At 43.3% G+C, this 16472-nt stretch overlaps 1 protein-coding gene across 1 annotated transcript in view; it reads right to left on the bottom strand.

Moving 5' to 3' along the window:
• nrp1a (neuropilin 1a) overlaps positions 1–16472 on the bottom strand; it is a 246650-nt gene that overhangs the window by 44451 nt on the left and 185727 nt on the right. Inside the window, 4 exon segments of the mRNA XM_078425444.1 lie at positions 2767–2826; positions 8422–8514; positions 13123–13267; positions 15592–15923. Of these exon segments, the coding sequence (XP_078281570.1) occupies positions 2767–2826; positions 8422–8514; positions 13123–13267; positions 15592–15923 (630 nt within the window).

The raw sequence follows: 16472 nt of genomic DNA, 5'->3' as shown, positions 1-16472 counted from the left end.
GTATTCAAGAGAGAGTTAGATTTAGCTCTGTTCAAGGGATATGGGGAGAAAGCAGGAACGGGGTACTGATTTTGGATGATCAGCCATGATCATATTGAATGGCGGTGCTGGCTCGAAGGGCCGAATGGCCTACTCCTGCACCTATTTTCAATGTTTCTATCCCATATCGCTCTGTTCCTTGTCTATCTATGTTCCTACCGAACAGCTGCTAAAATGGCACTGTTGTACCTGCCCCACCACCACCCCAGGCACCCATCACTCTCTGCTTGATAAAACCTGCACTTATGAAATACAACACAGCTTTGCTATCAACCCGGACTTTTGTACATTGCAATGCAATTTTTTCCAGACACAAAATGCTGGTGTAACTCAGCAGGACAGGCAGCATCTCAGCGAGACGGGCAGGACAACTTCTTCAATCTGCAGAAGGATCTCGACCCGGAATGTCACCCATTCCTTCTATCCAGACAGATTCTGCCTGTCCCACTGAGTTACTCCAACATCTGCAGATCCTTCAAATCCAATTTATTTTTAATCTAATTTCATTCTATTCTTTTAGCCTCTTACCCCGCTTTTCCGTATCAGGCAATAAGATCAAAGGTTGCTTTTGTGCCAGACAGAATTTATAGACAAATTAGACCCGTCCTTGTACGAGGCTTTATTATAATATGTGATAAATTAACAAAAACCCAAGAGCTTGCTATTTGGGATATATTTGTAACTCACATAAATAAAATTAGTTTCAAAATTAAGTTTAATATAATTCCCATTTCTTATGAAGGAAGTGTCATTTGTCATTAGGGTGGCGCGGTGGCAGAGTTGCTGCCTTGCAGCGCCAGAGACCCGGGTTCAATCCCGACTACGGGTGCTTGTCTGTACAGAGTTTGTACGTTCTCCCCGTGACCTGCGTGGGTCTTTGCTCCGGCTGCTTCGGTTCCATCCCGCACTCCAAAGACGTACAGGTTTGTAGGCTAATTGGCTTGGTGTAATTGTAAATTGCCCCTAGTGTGTGTAGGATAGAGTTGGTGTGCGGGGATCGCTGTTTGGCACGGACTCGGTGGGCCGATGGGCCTGTTTCCGCGCTGCATCTTGAAACTAAGCTAAACTAAAAACAATGTGGCTTAAACACAGGGCCCCTCACACACGTCCTGTTCTCTGGGTTTGAGTGGCTCCCCTCAGGATTCCAGCTTCGCTGAATAAAAGGCTGTGGGACACAGAGGAGAAGGGCAACCTTTGTCCCCAAGGCTATTCAGCTCCTCAACTCCCAACCACCCCCCTGTCCAGCTGCTCACCCTGCTAATCCCCCCCCCCCCCCCCCCCCAATAGTATTTGTACTACTCTACCTGCCTTTGTAAATTGCCCCACGGGGACAAATAAAGTGCTTTTGAACTTGAACTTTGAACTAAATTCCACACAACTCGTGCCATTTATATGTGTCAATTGCCAGTCAATTTGGCCGAGCGTCTGACAACTTGATTGAGAAGATCTGCTTCCATGCAGTAGGATAAGATTTAATTTTCTATGATTTCCCTTCCCTTAACCTGATTACGAATGAATGAAAGTCACATAATATTTTGTTAGTTCGCTTAAGTCTCCAGTCGGAGATGAATCTGTAACCATGGCAACATGAATGTCCTTACTCTACCACAACAGTATTTCTGGGTCTTCTGCTCCTGCCGACAACTATAAATAGATCTATGAAACAGAGTCAACAACCTGGCATCAAGGGATTGCTTTACTGAAGTCAAAATGAACTTCAATGTTAGGACAAAGAAGGAGAACATTACTCATCTTCTGACCTACACTGCCTCTACTCTGAAGTTAGACACCAAAATGCTGGAGTAACTCAGCGGGACAGGCAGCATCACTGGAGAGAAGGAATGGGTGATGTTTCGGGTCGAGTCCCTTCTTCAGGCTGAGAGTCAGAGGAGAGGGAGTCTCGAGATATGGAAGGGTAAGGTGTCGAAACACAGATCAAAGCAGATGACGGTAAGGGAATGTAGAATGGTCCGTTGCTAGCTGAGTAGAAGGTGACAACGAGGCATAAAATCAGCAATATTTAACCAGGAGGACTGTAGTCAAAGAACTGGTTCTGGTTGATTACTGCGCAAACAGCTCATAAGTGGTTATTCCGCGCAGGTCGAACTAGGATGGGGAGGGGCGGAGAGAGGGGGAAAGCAAGGGTTACGAAGTTAGAGAAATCAATATTCATACCACTGTGTTGTAAGCATCTATTCTGCCTGATACTAAAGGGAGTGTCCATAACTGAAAGACTTGACTCCACACTAAAACCAGAGTGAATTTTTCAAGAATACGTCCTCTTTAGCCTTTGCCAAGGGTCGGAAAAAATTTAACTCAATCGTGTTAAATGGGTTTCCACCAAACTTCAGTTCAGATTGCAACACTGGAATAAAGGAACCTTCAAAACACATCACTTGCCAAACTCTGGGGACCTTTTAAGGTCATAAAGGATAGTAGAATTAGGCCATCAAGTCTAATCCGCCATTCAATCACGGCTGATCTATCTCTCCCTCCTAACCCCTTTCTCCTGCCTTCTCCCCATAACCCCCTATCACCCGTACTAATCAAGAACTTGTCCCAAAAGTTATGTTAAGATCATGCCACTTCCGACAAGACATCTTTAAATCCTGAATACAGTTTTGAGGGCTGTGATTTATATATTTCACAACTTACAAATAAGATGTGCATGTAACATGCAAACCATCCCCTGTTAACTACATTAACTTAAGCAAAGATGTTGCGTACCTGGGTACTGTGATGATTCAGGCAATGTTGGTTCCTCTGTTCCTGCCACGGTACTGCTGCCTGTAAAACAGTGAGAAGATCTCAAATCAGTTGCAAAGCTGATGCAAACTCCTTCTGGGAGTCAATGGTTGTTGTTAAACCATCCAGTAATTTTTTTGCTTTTTCACTTCGCAATCTGATTCATTAAGTATTTTGATTCTAAATTAGACACAAAATGCTGGAGTAACTCAGCGGGACAAGCAACATCACTGGATGGAAGGAATGGGTGACGTTTCGGGTCGAGACCTTTCTTTGAATTCTCGACCCAAAATGTCACCTATTCCTTTTCTTCAGAGGTGCTGTGTCAGTATGAATATTGACTTCTCCAACTTCAAGTAATCCTTGCATTCCCTCTCTCTCCATTCCTCCCCTTCCCAGTTCTCCCACCAGTCTTACATTTCATCTCTGTTGGCTTCGTTGTCCTCTTCTCCTAGTCTGAAGAAGGTCACCCATTCCTTCTCTCCAGAGATGCTGCCTGTCCCACTGAGTTACTCCAGCATTTTGTGCCTACCTTCGGTGTAAACCAGCATCTGCAGTTCCTTCCTATACGTTTTGATGCTAGGTCCTTATTGCCACAATGAGGAAAGGTGGTTCAAGGTTATCTATGAGTACATGTTAAGGATAATCAGTGAATTCTGGGTTTTTGTGCACTGTTATATTATTTGTGGTTAATTCAATGCCCGCATCAGATTTGAGGGACTCAGCTCATTTGATGACACAAAGGCTAGATGGGATTACTCAGCATCTCAGGGGAAAAGTAATAGGTGACATTTCGGGTTGAGACCCTTCTTTGAATTCTCGACCCAAAATGTCACCTATTCCTTTTCTTCAGAGGTGCCGTGTCAGTATGAATATTGACTTCTCCAACTTCAAGTAATCCTTGCATTCCCTCTCTCTCCATTACTCCCCCTTCCCAGTTCTCCCACCAGTCTTACGGTCTCCCCGATTACATTTCATCTCCGTTGGCTTCGTCGTCCTCTTCTCCTCGCTAACAATGATCTACGCTACATTTTCCTTCAACCTCTTCTCTTTTGATGTCTCACTTCCACACCTTCCCCTTCCTTAGCTCATGTGTCTGTCTCTCCCCTGACTCTCAGTCCGAAGAAGGGTCTCGACCCGAAACGTCACCCATTCCATCTCTCCAGAGATGCTGCCTGCCCCGTTGAGTTACTCCAGCATTTTGTGTCTATCTTCCCTTTACACCACCATCTGCAGTTCCATCCCACAGTACGTGTGGTTAGTAGCAGGGGAGGGGAGCAATTAACGAGGAAGGGTGAGAATGGAGATTTTTTGCAAATCAAACGACATTTTCTAGAATCATTACTGACATTAGTTAACATGCTGAATTAGAAGAAAAAAGATAATAGCAGGATAGATGTTTCTTTGAAATCCTGCATATCTGGTTATTTCCCTGCTTAATTTTTTAAGCACAGGTGACAGTAACAATATTTCCAATTTTCTGCATGTGTTTGTTTATACCAACAATGCCGTCATTCCCAGTAAAAGAAATCTGCGTTTCATAAATGTCAGTGGGCTACAAGGACACGATGCATTGGAACATCTTCCCCGAGACTGGACGGTCTCTTTGAATTGTCAGTAATCTATTTAGAGAATTTTGAAACAGTCCCTTTGTTTCTGCACCATAAAGTTAGAAAGAATCGGCAACAGATTTACAGTGTAAGAAAATAACTGCAGATGCTGGTACAAATCAAAAGCATTTATTCACAAAATGCTGGGGTAACTCAGCAGGTCAAGCAGCATCTCAGGAGAGAAGGAATGGGTGACGTTTCGGGTATAGACCCTTCTTCAGGTTTACAGTAAGCTGGCCCTTCCTCCCCCAATCTGTACGTTGCAAAAATAAATTTGTTTGAAATAAATATTTATTGAACATACAATTGTTCGACGGTCAGCTACGAATTATGGCTATTTAAAGCTGAAGCACTTCCAGGGTGGCACGGTGGCGCAGCGGTAGAGTTGCTGCCTTGCAGCCCCAGGGACCAGGGTTCGATCCCGACTAAGGGTGCTTCTATGTACAGCGTTTGTACGTTCTCCCCGTGACCTGCGTGGGTTTTCTCCGAGATCTCCGGTTTCCTCCCACACTCCAAAGACGTCCAGGTTTGTAGGTTAATTGGTCTGGTATAAATGTAAAATCGTCCCTGGTGTGCGTAGGATGGTGTCAGTATGCGGGGATCGCTGGTCGGTGCAGACTCGGTGGAATTGTTTAGTTTAGTTTAGCGATACAGCAGTGGGCCAAAGGGCCTCCTTCCACACTGTATCTCTAAACTGAACTAAATTATTCCACCTTAAGCTGCCTCAACCACTGGCTCTGGCTGCACTGCTGTCGGCTGCCAACAAACCCGCCAGCTCAACGATACCTTCAGAAACATAGCACTGAAAGACAAACCCATCTCAGTCTCTGCTGCGCCGCATTTCACAGATGAGGGGAGATTCCTACCCCACAGCAGGGAAACTGCCAGACAATGCAAGCAGTTGTCAACTTATCTGCAGTCCACGTTGCAGACACACTAAGCTATGACTGGAGGAGAAGCAGCCAGGCTTCCTGTCTTTAATCTAAACCTCACCCTCTCCTCACACTTTGCCTGAGACGACAGACATGCCAAAACAGACAACTTGGGGTTGTCGGTGTTTATATTGTGGGCATGGATAGAGAGTGCGAGGCTGAGATTACTTCAGCAAAGGCAATTTAGAGGGAACAGCTAAAAACAAATAGTACAGATATATATATATATAAACAAATAATAATAGTACATACACACACATATATATATACACACACGTAAACAAATATTAATAGTACATATATGTATAAACAAATAATAATAGTACATACACACACATATATATATACACATAAACAAATAATAATAGTATATATATATAAACAAATAATAATAGCACACGCACACACACACACACACACACACACACATATGCAAACATGTAAACTAATATTAATAGTATATATATATATCTAAATATAGAGAAATAAATAATAATAGTACTGATATATACAGTATATATATACCTGTACTATAATTATAAACAAATAATAATAGTACATACACACAAACACACATATATATATATATATATATATACACACATGTAAACTAATATTAATAGTAGATATATATATATATAAATATATAGAAACAAATAATAATAGTACTGATATATACAGTATATATATACCTCTACTATAATTATAAACAAATAATAATAGTACTGATATATACAGTATATATATACCTCTACTATAATTATAAACAAATAATAATAGTACATACACACACATATATAAATACAAATATTAATAGTATATATATATATTTTTTTTAAATAGTACTGATATATACAGTATATATATATATGTACTATAATTATAAACAGATAATAATAGTACTGATATATACAGTATATATATATATATATGTACTATAATTATAAACAGATAATAATAGTACAGAGATAAAGGGACTGCTGAGGACAAAGGAGGAGCCGAGAACAAAGGAGGGGATCCAGTGGGGGGGGGCAAGAATTGAGGGTGGTGGAGTGGGGGGGGAACCATTGGGGGCAAAAATGGGGGCACTTTGTAACTTTGTCGGCACCCTTTACTTGACGACTCTATATGCCTAGGAATGCAAAATAAAGCATCTCACTGCGACTTGTCACAAGTGACAATAAAAGCAACTCATCCTATCTCAGAACAATGCCCCAAGCCCATGCGGTTCATAGCTTATTTGGAGGTTGTAGCGTTTAGTAGCCTGATGGCTGTGGGGAAGACGCTTCTTCTGAACCTGGACGTGACAGTTTTTCACAGGCCTGGCATGGGTGATTGCTGGAAGCACAATGCAGAAAAGTAATAGAGATGTGACTCTTTTGTCAGGGTTAATTAAACGCTGTGCCCCAGACTGATCTAAGCCGATTTAACAATGTCATCAGGGCCGCGTTACTTCTGGAGGTTTGACACAAAATGCTGGAGTAAGTCAGTGGGTCAGGCAGCATCTCTGGAGAGAAGGAATGGGTGACGTTTTCGGGTCAAGACCCTTCTTCAGACTGAATGGGTGATGTTCCGGGTCAAGACCCTTCTTCAGGCTGAATGGGCGATGTTTCGGGTCAAGACCCTTGTTCAGACTGAATGGGTGACGATTCGGGTCGAGACCCTTTCTCTCCAGAGATGCTGCCTGAGCCACCGAGTTACTCCAGCATTTTGTGTCTATCTTCGGTTTAAACCAGCATCTGCAGTTCCTTCCTACACACCTCCGGAGATTTGTTCAGTAAAAACTGTGTTTTATGGAAAACAAAATCTTTCCACTTGGAATGCAGAATTTGCCATTGATAATTGGGTCAGAGATCTGAAAGACACATTTCGCCATGGTTGCTGAATAGCACAAGTCAGAATAGTTGCAACTGGTCTAATTCACCAATGCATTTTCAGTTTATGGGCTTCATGATCACAACGAATCTAGTGGTCTCTATCTTTGTGGCCGTTTTTTTCTAATTCTATCAAGCAGCAGCCAATATTCCTAAGGCAGACACAAAAATCTGGAGCAACTCAGCGGGTCAGGTAGCACGTCTGGAAAAAAGGAATTGGTGACGTTTTGGGTCGAGACACTTCTTCAGACTGAGAGTCAGGGGAGAGGGGAATGAGAGATATATCGATGGCACTTAGGAGAAATGAATGGAAGATATGCAAAGAATCACCGATAATCAAGGAAATGTGGGGAATAAAACAGGCCATTGTTGGGTTGTGGCACAGGTGACAAGGAGTAAACAGAGGAACTCAACAGGACTACAGTAAAACCAGTACGTCGACTAGGGTAGGGGGAGGGATGGAGAGAGAGTGGGGATGTAAGGATTACTTGGAATTAGAGGAATTAATACTCCTACCACTGGGGTGGGTGCGAGCTGCCCAAGCGAAATATGAGATGCTGTTCCTCCAATTTGCGTTTGGCCTCACTCTGACAATGGAGGAGGCCCAGGACAGACAGGAATGGGAAGAGGAGTTAAAGTGTTTGGCAACCGGGAGATCATATAGGCTCAGGCAGGCAGCGAATATTCCTCTATGAGTTTAGCACCTGATCAAAATGAGGGTTCTCCCATCGTTCACAAGTTCATGCGATCGGAGCAGAATTAGGCCATTCGGCCCATCACGTCTACTCCGTCATTCAGCCACGGCTGATCTATCTCTCCCTGCTCACCCCATTCTCCTACCTTCTCCCCATAACCCAACACCCGCATTGGTCTTGTGAATTCAACATCATTTGGACTGCATGCTTTTGCTACATGTTAATATTAATCCAAGGTGTGTGGATGGTAAGCCTGTATCAAATGATTCTCTTTCAGTTCAATGTGTATCTTTATTCTTCCAAAGCGGTCGGTGATGAACTCTCCAATAAGGAAGAATGAACACCAATGAATTAGTCCCAATTAACAGTGGGAAGGTGTTGATTGTGGCAGATTTGTAAAGATAAACTGGATATTAGTTGAATGGTTAGATAATTTGTTTCAGTGACTCTTGGCTCATTAATCACGTAACATAAAGGAAATGAATGAGGAAGGTTAGTGATGGTGTTAGGAGGATGATTTATGCACCTGTAAAGTCGAAGCCATCACCTGTTCCACTGTGGCAGTTTCCAAAGTCTTCATCACACTCGTCTGTTTCTACTGTTGGAGCCGCCGTCGACACTACAATAGGAAGATCAATGGATTAAAGATCTGAAAACCTCGGTTGACGCAAAATGCCGGAGTAACTCGGCGGGACAGGCAGCATCTCTGGAGAGAAGGAATGGGCGACGTTTCGGGTCGAGGCCCTTCTTCTTCTCGACTCGAAACGTCAACCCATTCCTTCTCTCCAGAGGTGCTGCCCATCCTGCTGAGTTACTCTAAATTCGGTGTAATCAATTCAATTTCAATTTAAAAAAAACTTTATTGGCATGATAAGATACATCGTTATATTGCCAAAGTATAGAACATAACATACATTTTTAAAATGCATGAATATAAATACAAGTATACAATGCATGGGTAAATATGCCCCTGTACATGTACATATATATACACGCAATACATTTATAGCCTTTTATCGATTGGTACTTGTTCTTGCAGTTGTAAGCAGTGCAGCAAGGTAGCAAGTTTAGCAGGTCAATATTGATTTTCTTAGTTTCAATTAGTGTCAATTTGTGTATGCGTGTGTGCGTACATGTTGGTCATTCACTGTCTCTCAGGTTGTGGCGTGCTGCTACCCGTATTGCGCGCCAAGATGTGCCGTATTTCCTTCGCCAAGGATTATTCTTAGTTTTGATATACCGTCTAGTTCTTTAAAATCTGGGGTTGCCAGACTGAGTATATTTTCCAAAGTATATTTTCCTTATTTTGTCGAATTCTTTTACATTTTAAGAGAATCTCTCTCTCGCGTGGTCAACGGCTAGAGTCAGGGGAAAGGGAAACGAGAGACACAGACGGTGATGTGGAGAGATACAGAACAAATGAATGAAAGATATGCAAAAAAGTAAACAGGATGATAAAGGAAACGGGCCATTGTTAGGTGCTTTACATATGCTGTTCTCTTTCAGCCAATGAATCAAGAATGGCGGGTGGCTGGGAACTGGTGTCTGCTGGGCTGTACTTACATGATACTAGTTCAGACACAACATGCTAAAGAGTTTGTGTCTCATTCCCATGCTTCTATCAAGCGTCTCGCTGTCGATATGTTAACCCACTGGATCAGGAATCAAATCTAAAATCATCCAGTTCTGTTGCGTGCCACTGGGTAACTCAATCAGCTTCAGTGAAGCCTGCTGATTACTTTCAACCATAACGGCCGCTACTCAGATTGAACGCGAGTCTCGTTGGTAAATGCTCTACTGGCACACTCATTGTCACTGATCAGGATCAAGAAAGCAGCATTGGGAAAAATATCATGACTGAGGAACGACATGGTTTAAAGAAGAATTGGTCTAAAAGACTGTTCAGGCTTGCAGATAGCTTTGATTGCTGAGTGTTAAATTGTACCTGCCTACTGAAATGTCTGAAATATACCAATGTGATATACTGGGGAAGCTTGGGGCGGCACGGTGGCGCAGCGGTAGAGTTGCTGCCTTCCAGCGCTTACACAGCACCAGAGACCCGGGTTCGATCCCGACCACGGGCGCTGTCTGCACGGAGTTTGTACGTTCTCCCCGAGACCTGCGTGGGTTTTCTCCGAGATCGTCGGTTTCCTCCCACGCTCCAAAGACGTGCAGGTTTGTAGGTTAATCGGTTTGGTATAAGTGTAGGATTCTCCCTCGTGTGCGTAGGAAAGTGTAAGTGTGCGGGGATCGCTGGTCGGTAGGGCGGACTCGGTGGGCCGAAGGGCCTGTTTCCGCGCTGTAACTCTAAACTAAACTAAACTATACAAATTACATCGACAGCTTGGAGTGGTTGGGAGGAACAAAGTCCAGGTATTGTTACTCTAGCTGTCAATACTTCCTGCCGCGCTGTTTTAAAACGATAAAACAACAGGTCAGAAGCTGACCGCACACATCCTTTCGACGTGCCTTTTACAGACTCTAGTGCAGCAACCATGATTTATGGCTCCACATAGTTGTAGCTGTTGTTAAACCTGCGGGTTTTTTTAAACCAATATTTCCTGTACTATCCATCCAAGCTGATATCAGAACACACTCCTACGTGAGCTGAGTCTTTACTACCTAGGCTCACCACACTGAGTTTTCGCCTCACTGGGATAGTTGTGTAATCCGAGACCCTGGAGGATCCTTTTCTTTGGAGACCTGCTCGAGTGAGACAGTGTCAGAGAGTTTTAGTTGCAACACGTTCCACTGGAGAAGTGGTGTGACAGTCACCCAGGCACAGTTTGCTGGCAAATTTAATGAGCACATTAACGTAGGCAATTATGAAAAGATTAAATCGTGAGGCAGCAGTATGATCCCAGTGCATTCATTCCAACTCTTCACCATATGGTTTCACCCACAAACATCTTGAAAAGAAAAATCTACTCCATATATATTTTGATTTTTTTTTTTTTTTAGTTTCAGAGATACAGAGGGGAAACAGGCCCACTGAGTCCGCACCGACCAGCGATCCCCGCACACGAACACTATCCCACGCGCACTCGAGAGAGAGAGAGAGAGAATTTTACATTTATACCGAGTTTGTCCATTAACCGACAAGCCTGTGCGTCTTTGGAGTGCGGGAGGAAACCAAAGATCTCGGAGAAAACCCACGTGGGTCACTGGGAGAACGTGCAATCTCCGTACAGACGACACCCGTAGTCAGGATGGGACCCGGGTCTCTGGCGCTGTAAAAGCTGTAAGGCAGCGACTCTACCGCTAGGCCGCCGTGCCGCCCCCAACCTGGGGAGATTGGGAGCGTGGAGAGGCCATTTTAATTTTGGTTCGACTGAAGCTGATTTTAAGATTAGCATTGGGAGTTGAGCTTTTAAATGTCACCAAACGTTACTTTGTCTGCGCACTGTTTCAAACTAGATTTGTATGGTGAAACTTGATGTCACTGGGGACATTACAATTTCCCCTCGTGACTGGAGAAATCTGGACATGTACAGGAATTGGCCATCTGTGGAGGGCCAGAGAAGACTGATCTCACTGTTACACGGTGTCTTGGTGTGAACAGGCCCAGGAACAGATCTATTCTCTTTTTAGGTATCACAAAATGCCGGGGTAAGTCAGTGGGTCAGGCAGCATCTCTGGAGAGAAGGAATGGGTGACGTTCTCTTTTTAGAAGTTCCTGGTGAAAGCAGGAAACACTCCTAAGAAAACTGAAGAGTTTTTGCATAGAGTTTCAGGGCGGCACGGTGGCGCAGCGGTAGAGTCGCTGCCTTACAGCGCTTGCAGAGCCAGAGACCCGGGTTCGATCCCGACTACGGGAGCTGTCTGAACGGAGTTTGTACGTTCTCCCCGTGACCGCGTGGGTTTTCTCCGAGATCTTCGGTTTCCTCCCACACTCCAAAGACGTACAGGTTTTGCAGGTTAATTGGCTTGGTATCGGTGTAAATTGTCCCTAATGTGTGTAGGATAGTGTTAGTGTGCAGGGATCGGTGGTCGGTGTGGACTCGGTGGGCCGAAGGGCTTGTTTCCGTGCTGTATCTCTAAACTAAACTAAATTAAAGTTTATAACACAGAAACGAGTACTTTGGCCCAACAGATCCGTGCTGACGTTTTTAAACCACAGCATCTCATGTCAGATTTAGAGAATTTGCATTAGATTATCGTGTTGTCACTTAATATCGGAGGAGGAATACAGAATAAATATTGATATGTTTTTGCTGCTTCTATTGAGATGGGTAAATTAAATTTGTGAGTCACAAATACTTTTCTGTGGCTACATTCATTGACAGTAAGCAGTCTAATGGGATGAGACCACATTGCTATTTTAATGGGGCCATTAATCTGTTTGCTTCAAATCCATTATTGTCAAAATAGTGTTGAAAAAATATCATGCTTTTTTATGTTGAATGAAATGTTATCCCATTAGCAACATCATGCTCTGAGTAACTGGTGGTAACATTTTAATTTGCTCTCGGTAAATAGATATTTTTATATTGGTATGAACTGGATCATGTTCTATACTTGTCTCACTGCTGTTAATTATTGTGGTATTAAAAGTCACAAATGGTTTATATCTAAGCCAGATGTTGGTTTTCAAGTATCCTTTAATCTATTTATAAGGACCATTTATACGGTTGCTCACATAGCACTTTTCTAATCGTTAATATAAATCTAGTGAAATCCATGTCCTCTGAACAAGCCATAGGTACCTTGTCATGGGAAAATGAAGAAGGCAGACTGCAAATCTTGACACTCAATAAACAGTAAGTGAAGATTTAACAGTCAGCGGAAGTTTTCATTTCAGGTGTCTCATTGTGCTTCATTCTTCCACCTCACCACCTCAATTGTTGTTGATAGATACACCTGTGTGGCACGGTGGCGCAGCGGTAGAGTTGCTGCCTTACAGCGCTTACAGCGCCAATGACCCGGGTTCGAACCTGGCTACGGGCGCTGTCTGCACAGAGTTTGCACTTTCCTCCCGGTGACATTGCGTGGGTTTTCTCCGAGAACTTCGGTTTCCTCCCACACTCCAAAGATCTACAGGGATTGTAGGTTAATCGGCTTGGTATAAGTGTAAAAGTTGTCCCTAGTGTGTGTAGGACAATGTTAATGTGTGGGGATCGCTGGTCGGTGTGGACCCGATGGGCCGAAGGGCCTGTTTCTGCGCTGTGTCTCTAAACTAAACTAAACTGAGCAACAAAGCAACAGATCATTTTGAAAGACCTCGTACCTTCAATGTCACATCCCAGTAATTCCATCCGCAGTCCCAATCCAGCAGGAGATGCCCGCTCAGGGTAGACACGGATGTATCTTGTCAAAAGTGGTTCAAATGTCCGAACTTCCGGTGTGTCATAGTTTGTATTTCCTTCAAATATCTGGACAGTTTAGAAAAAAAAATCACAGTCAGATATTAGTGGAACCCGTTAACAGAAACGGACAGGGCAGATGAAATATGCACGGTGGCGCAGCGGTAGAGTTGCTGCCTTACAGCGAATGCAGCGCCGGAGACTCAGGTTCGATCCTGACTACTGTACGGAGTTTGTACGTTCTCCCCGTGTCCTGCGTGGGTTTTCTCCTAGATCTTCGGTTTCCTCCCACACTCCAAAGACGTACAGGTATGTAGGTAAATTGGCTTGGTAGAAAAAGTAAATTGTCCCCAGTGTGTGTCGGATGGTGTTGATGTGCCGGGATCGCTGGGCCTGTTTCCGCGCTGTTTCTCAAAACTAATATCCCAACAACTTAGCCGGACACGATTCAGGTTTCAGTTGATAAGTGACCAAACGATGTTATATGTGCCAACAGTGACTGTTGCAGACAGGAGTTAAACCATTATACATAATAACCAAAGCATTCCTCACACGGTTGCTACATTTTCAATGCCTCGTGCCAATTCCCCGTACAAAACAAAAATGCGTGCAAAGTGTACTAATTGGCATCTCAATTTATGGGAAGATACTGTGAATTTAAGAAAGTGCCACAAGAATTTTACCACAAAAAAATTCATCCCCAGGTAATTGCGATATATGCAAATAGTAACATCAGTGTATGGTATTCTACCTTCAAGATTCATTCCACTTACGTCAACTGAAGGTACTGTAGACTGATACATTTCCACAAAGATGTACTTCAAAATCATCAAAATCATGGAATCCAACCAATTAATCGGCAGAAAATGTGTTGGCTGTGATTGAACGGACCCGAGTAGACGATTTTTCGCGGAAGGATATAAGGTATTAGGAATGCTTAAATGTAATTTGTGTGTTTGATCTACAATCGTTCTTTTTCAAACTTCCCCTGCCCACTGATACCATTGGATTGTCCATTGGCAATTAACGGAGTGACGTCAATGGTCTAGGCTGTGTCATAAGTTAAACTGGTCACACGAGTTATAAAAAAGCACTGCACCTACTCCGTATGGATGTCATCCAAAATAAAGACTTCAAATTTGCCTTTACATGAAAGTGTTTGGCAAAACTTCTCGACTTGTTCAACTTCTTTAACTTCTCTACTTGTTCACAATCCAGTAGTGCAATTTAAAAAAATGTAACTGCAATGCACTGCGCCAAATGCATATTACAAGTAAGATGCAAATATTTCGGAGCTTGTCTGTTTGCCAAACAAAGATTCCCCAGATTTTCGTCCGTGGGCTGGATCCTTGCATTGTAATAGACTAGGAATTTGCCTGCTTGTCACACACAGATCCTTAGGAAGTGCATTTGCATTTTAAGTGTACTACACAAAGACAGCACGCTCATTCTGCCTGGTAGCAAAGGCTGGCAGTAAGGAAATCAGAGACTTGTATGTTCTGACTGTGAGGAAAGAATAGAAATTATTATATATTTTTTTTAAAGAAATGTGGAAATAGCCTTTGAGTTACATGTGACAAACGTGCCCAATGTGACAACAGAATCTTGGCACAGTACTGTTTATGTGCATGGGTTCTTAGTGCTGTGGCTCTTGTGACATTAATTTTAGTGACAGCATAATGGCAAGAGCTGAACTCGGAGATCCTGCTTCTATTGTATTTTGTATATTAGTTTGTTACATTGTAACTGCTGTAATCATTATTAGCCATTTAAATTTAACAGCGTCGGCATTCTTTATACTTAAGTACATTGCAACTGCTTTGCTTTATCTTACACTTTCTTATTCCTTGTTACAATGTTGTGCATCATTTGCTTAGGCTTTCCTTACACTTTGTTACATTGTAAAACTGTTTCGACATTCTTTGAACTTTGTGTGTTGGATGAAAGATAATGGTGGCGAGATAAGGAAAGACATAGGCCTTGGGGTGATGAATGGATGTGAGGGATGGACTAGCAGGGAAATAAGGGTGGCGAAGTGTGAAGGGATGTGAGCATTGAGATTAGGATATATTACTGAATGGGATTTAATGGTGGCAGGACAGACGGGTGACTGCAAAGAAATGAATGACTGAAGAAAGGAGTGTGGGTATGAGGTAATGTAAAGAAGATAAGGTTTGGAATAATCCTATAAACATAGACTGCCCGATGTACTAAGTGGGCAGTCAGGTGGTTGGCTTCCTGATTGTTCCAGCCGTTGTTTGCAAATAAAGGCTTTTAACTTCTCGAAGAATTCTCCGTGTCGCCTGTCTTAATTTCGAGGATCAGGGAACCACAACACTTCCATTTCTAAAGAGAATCATTCACGTCTAAAGCTGTGATCACAGTCCACTTGCCTTGGGCTTCGGGCTGCCAGGACTTGTCACCAACTTCCAGTCCGATCCGTTCGTGCTGTAGCCGAGTTTGAACTTCCGCATGTAGACTTTATTATCCCTCTGCTTCACACCTTGGATGACCAGGCTCTGCACCTCCTTCTCCATTCCCAGGTCGACCTGAATCCACTCATTGTTGTAAGGCCGATGGACCGGTTGCAAGGCCCAGCCATGGCGACTGGTGAGGAGCCGGGCATGTTCCGGACCCCAATATCGGTCTATGGCCGATGAGGCTGTGATCTGGTTATCGCCGATGAGTCCAGACACCATTCCTAGCATTCCAGAACAGGGGTAATCTACAGGTCAACAAGTTAACGGCCATTAGTGAAGAATGAGGTCATGCATTTTTTTTTACCATGAAGATGCTCTGACAATGATCAGGCAAACAATCAATTGGTTGAATGAAAAATCTGAACATAAACAAAAACAATGCATTTGAGTTAAAGCTCTAATGGTAAATACATGGATGACACATTTTCCGGTACAGTTCTATGGCGTGGCATTACTTTCTAATCACTTACATGAAGACTGAGTATTATTAATCAGGTTTTAGACACAAAATGCTGGAGTAACTCAGCGGGACAGGCAGCATCTCAGGAGAGAAGGAATGGGTGGTGTTTTGGGTCGGGACCCTTATTCAGACTGAAGAAGTATCAGTCTGAAGAAGGGTCTCGACCCGAAAGGTCACCCATTCCTTCTCCCCAGAGAAGCTGCCTGTCCCGCTGAGTTACTCCAGCATTTTGTACCTATCTTCGGTGTCCACCAGCTTCTTGCAATTCCTTCCTACATATTCTTCTTCGGGATGAGAGTCAGGGGCAAGTCAGGGGATCGAGTTTTGTTTTCAA

The sequence above is a fragment of the Rhinoraja longicauda genome, chromosome 2 (genome assembly GCF_053455715.1).
Source record: "Rhinoraja longicauda isolate Sanriku21f chromosome 2, sRhiLon1.1, whole genome shotgun sequence".
Classification (NCBI taxonomy): Eukaryota; Metazoa; Chordata; class Chondrichthyes; order Rajiformes; family Arhynchobatidae; genus Rhinoraja; species Rhinoraja longicauda.
This window is presented reverse-complemented; position numbering and strand designations above follow the sequence as displayed.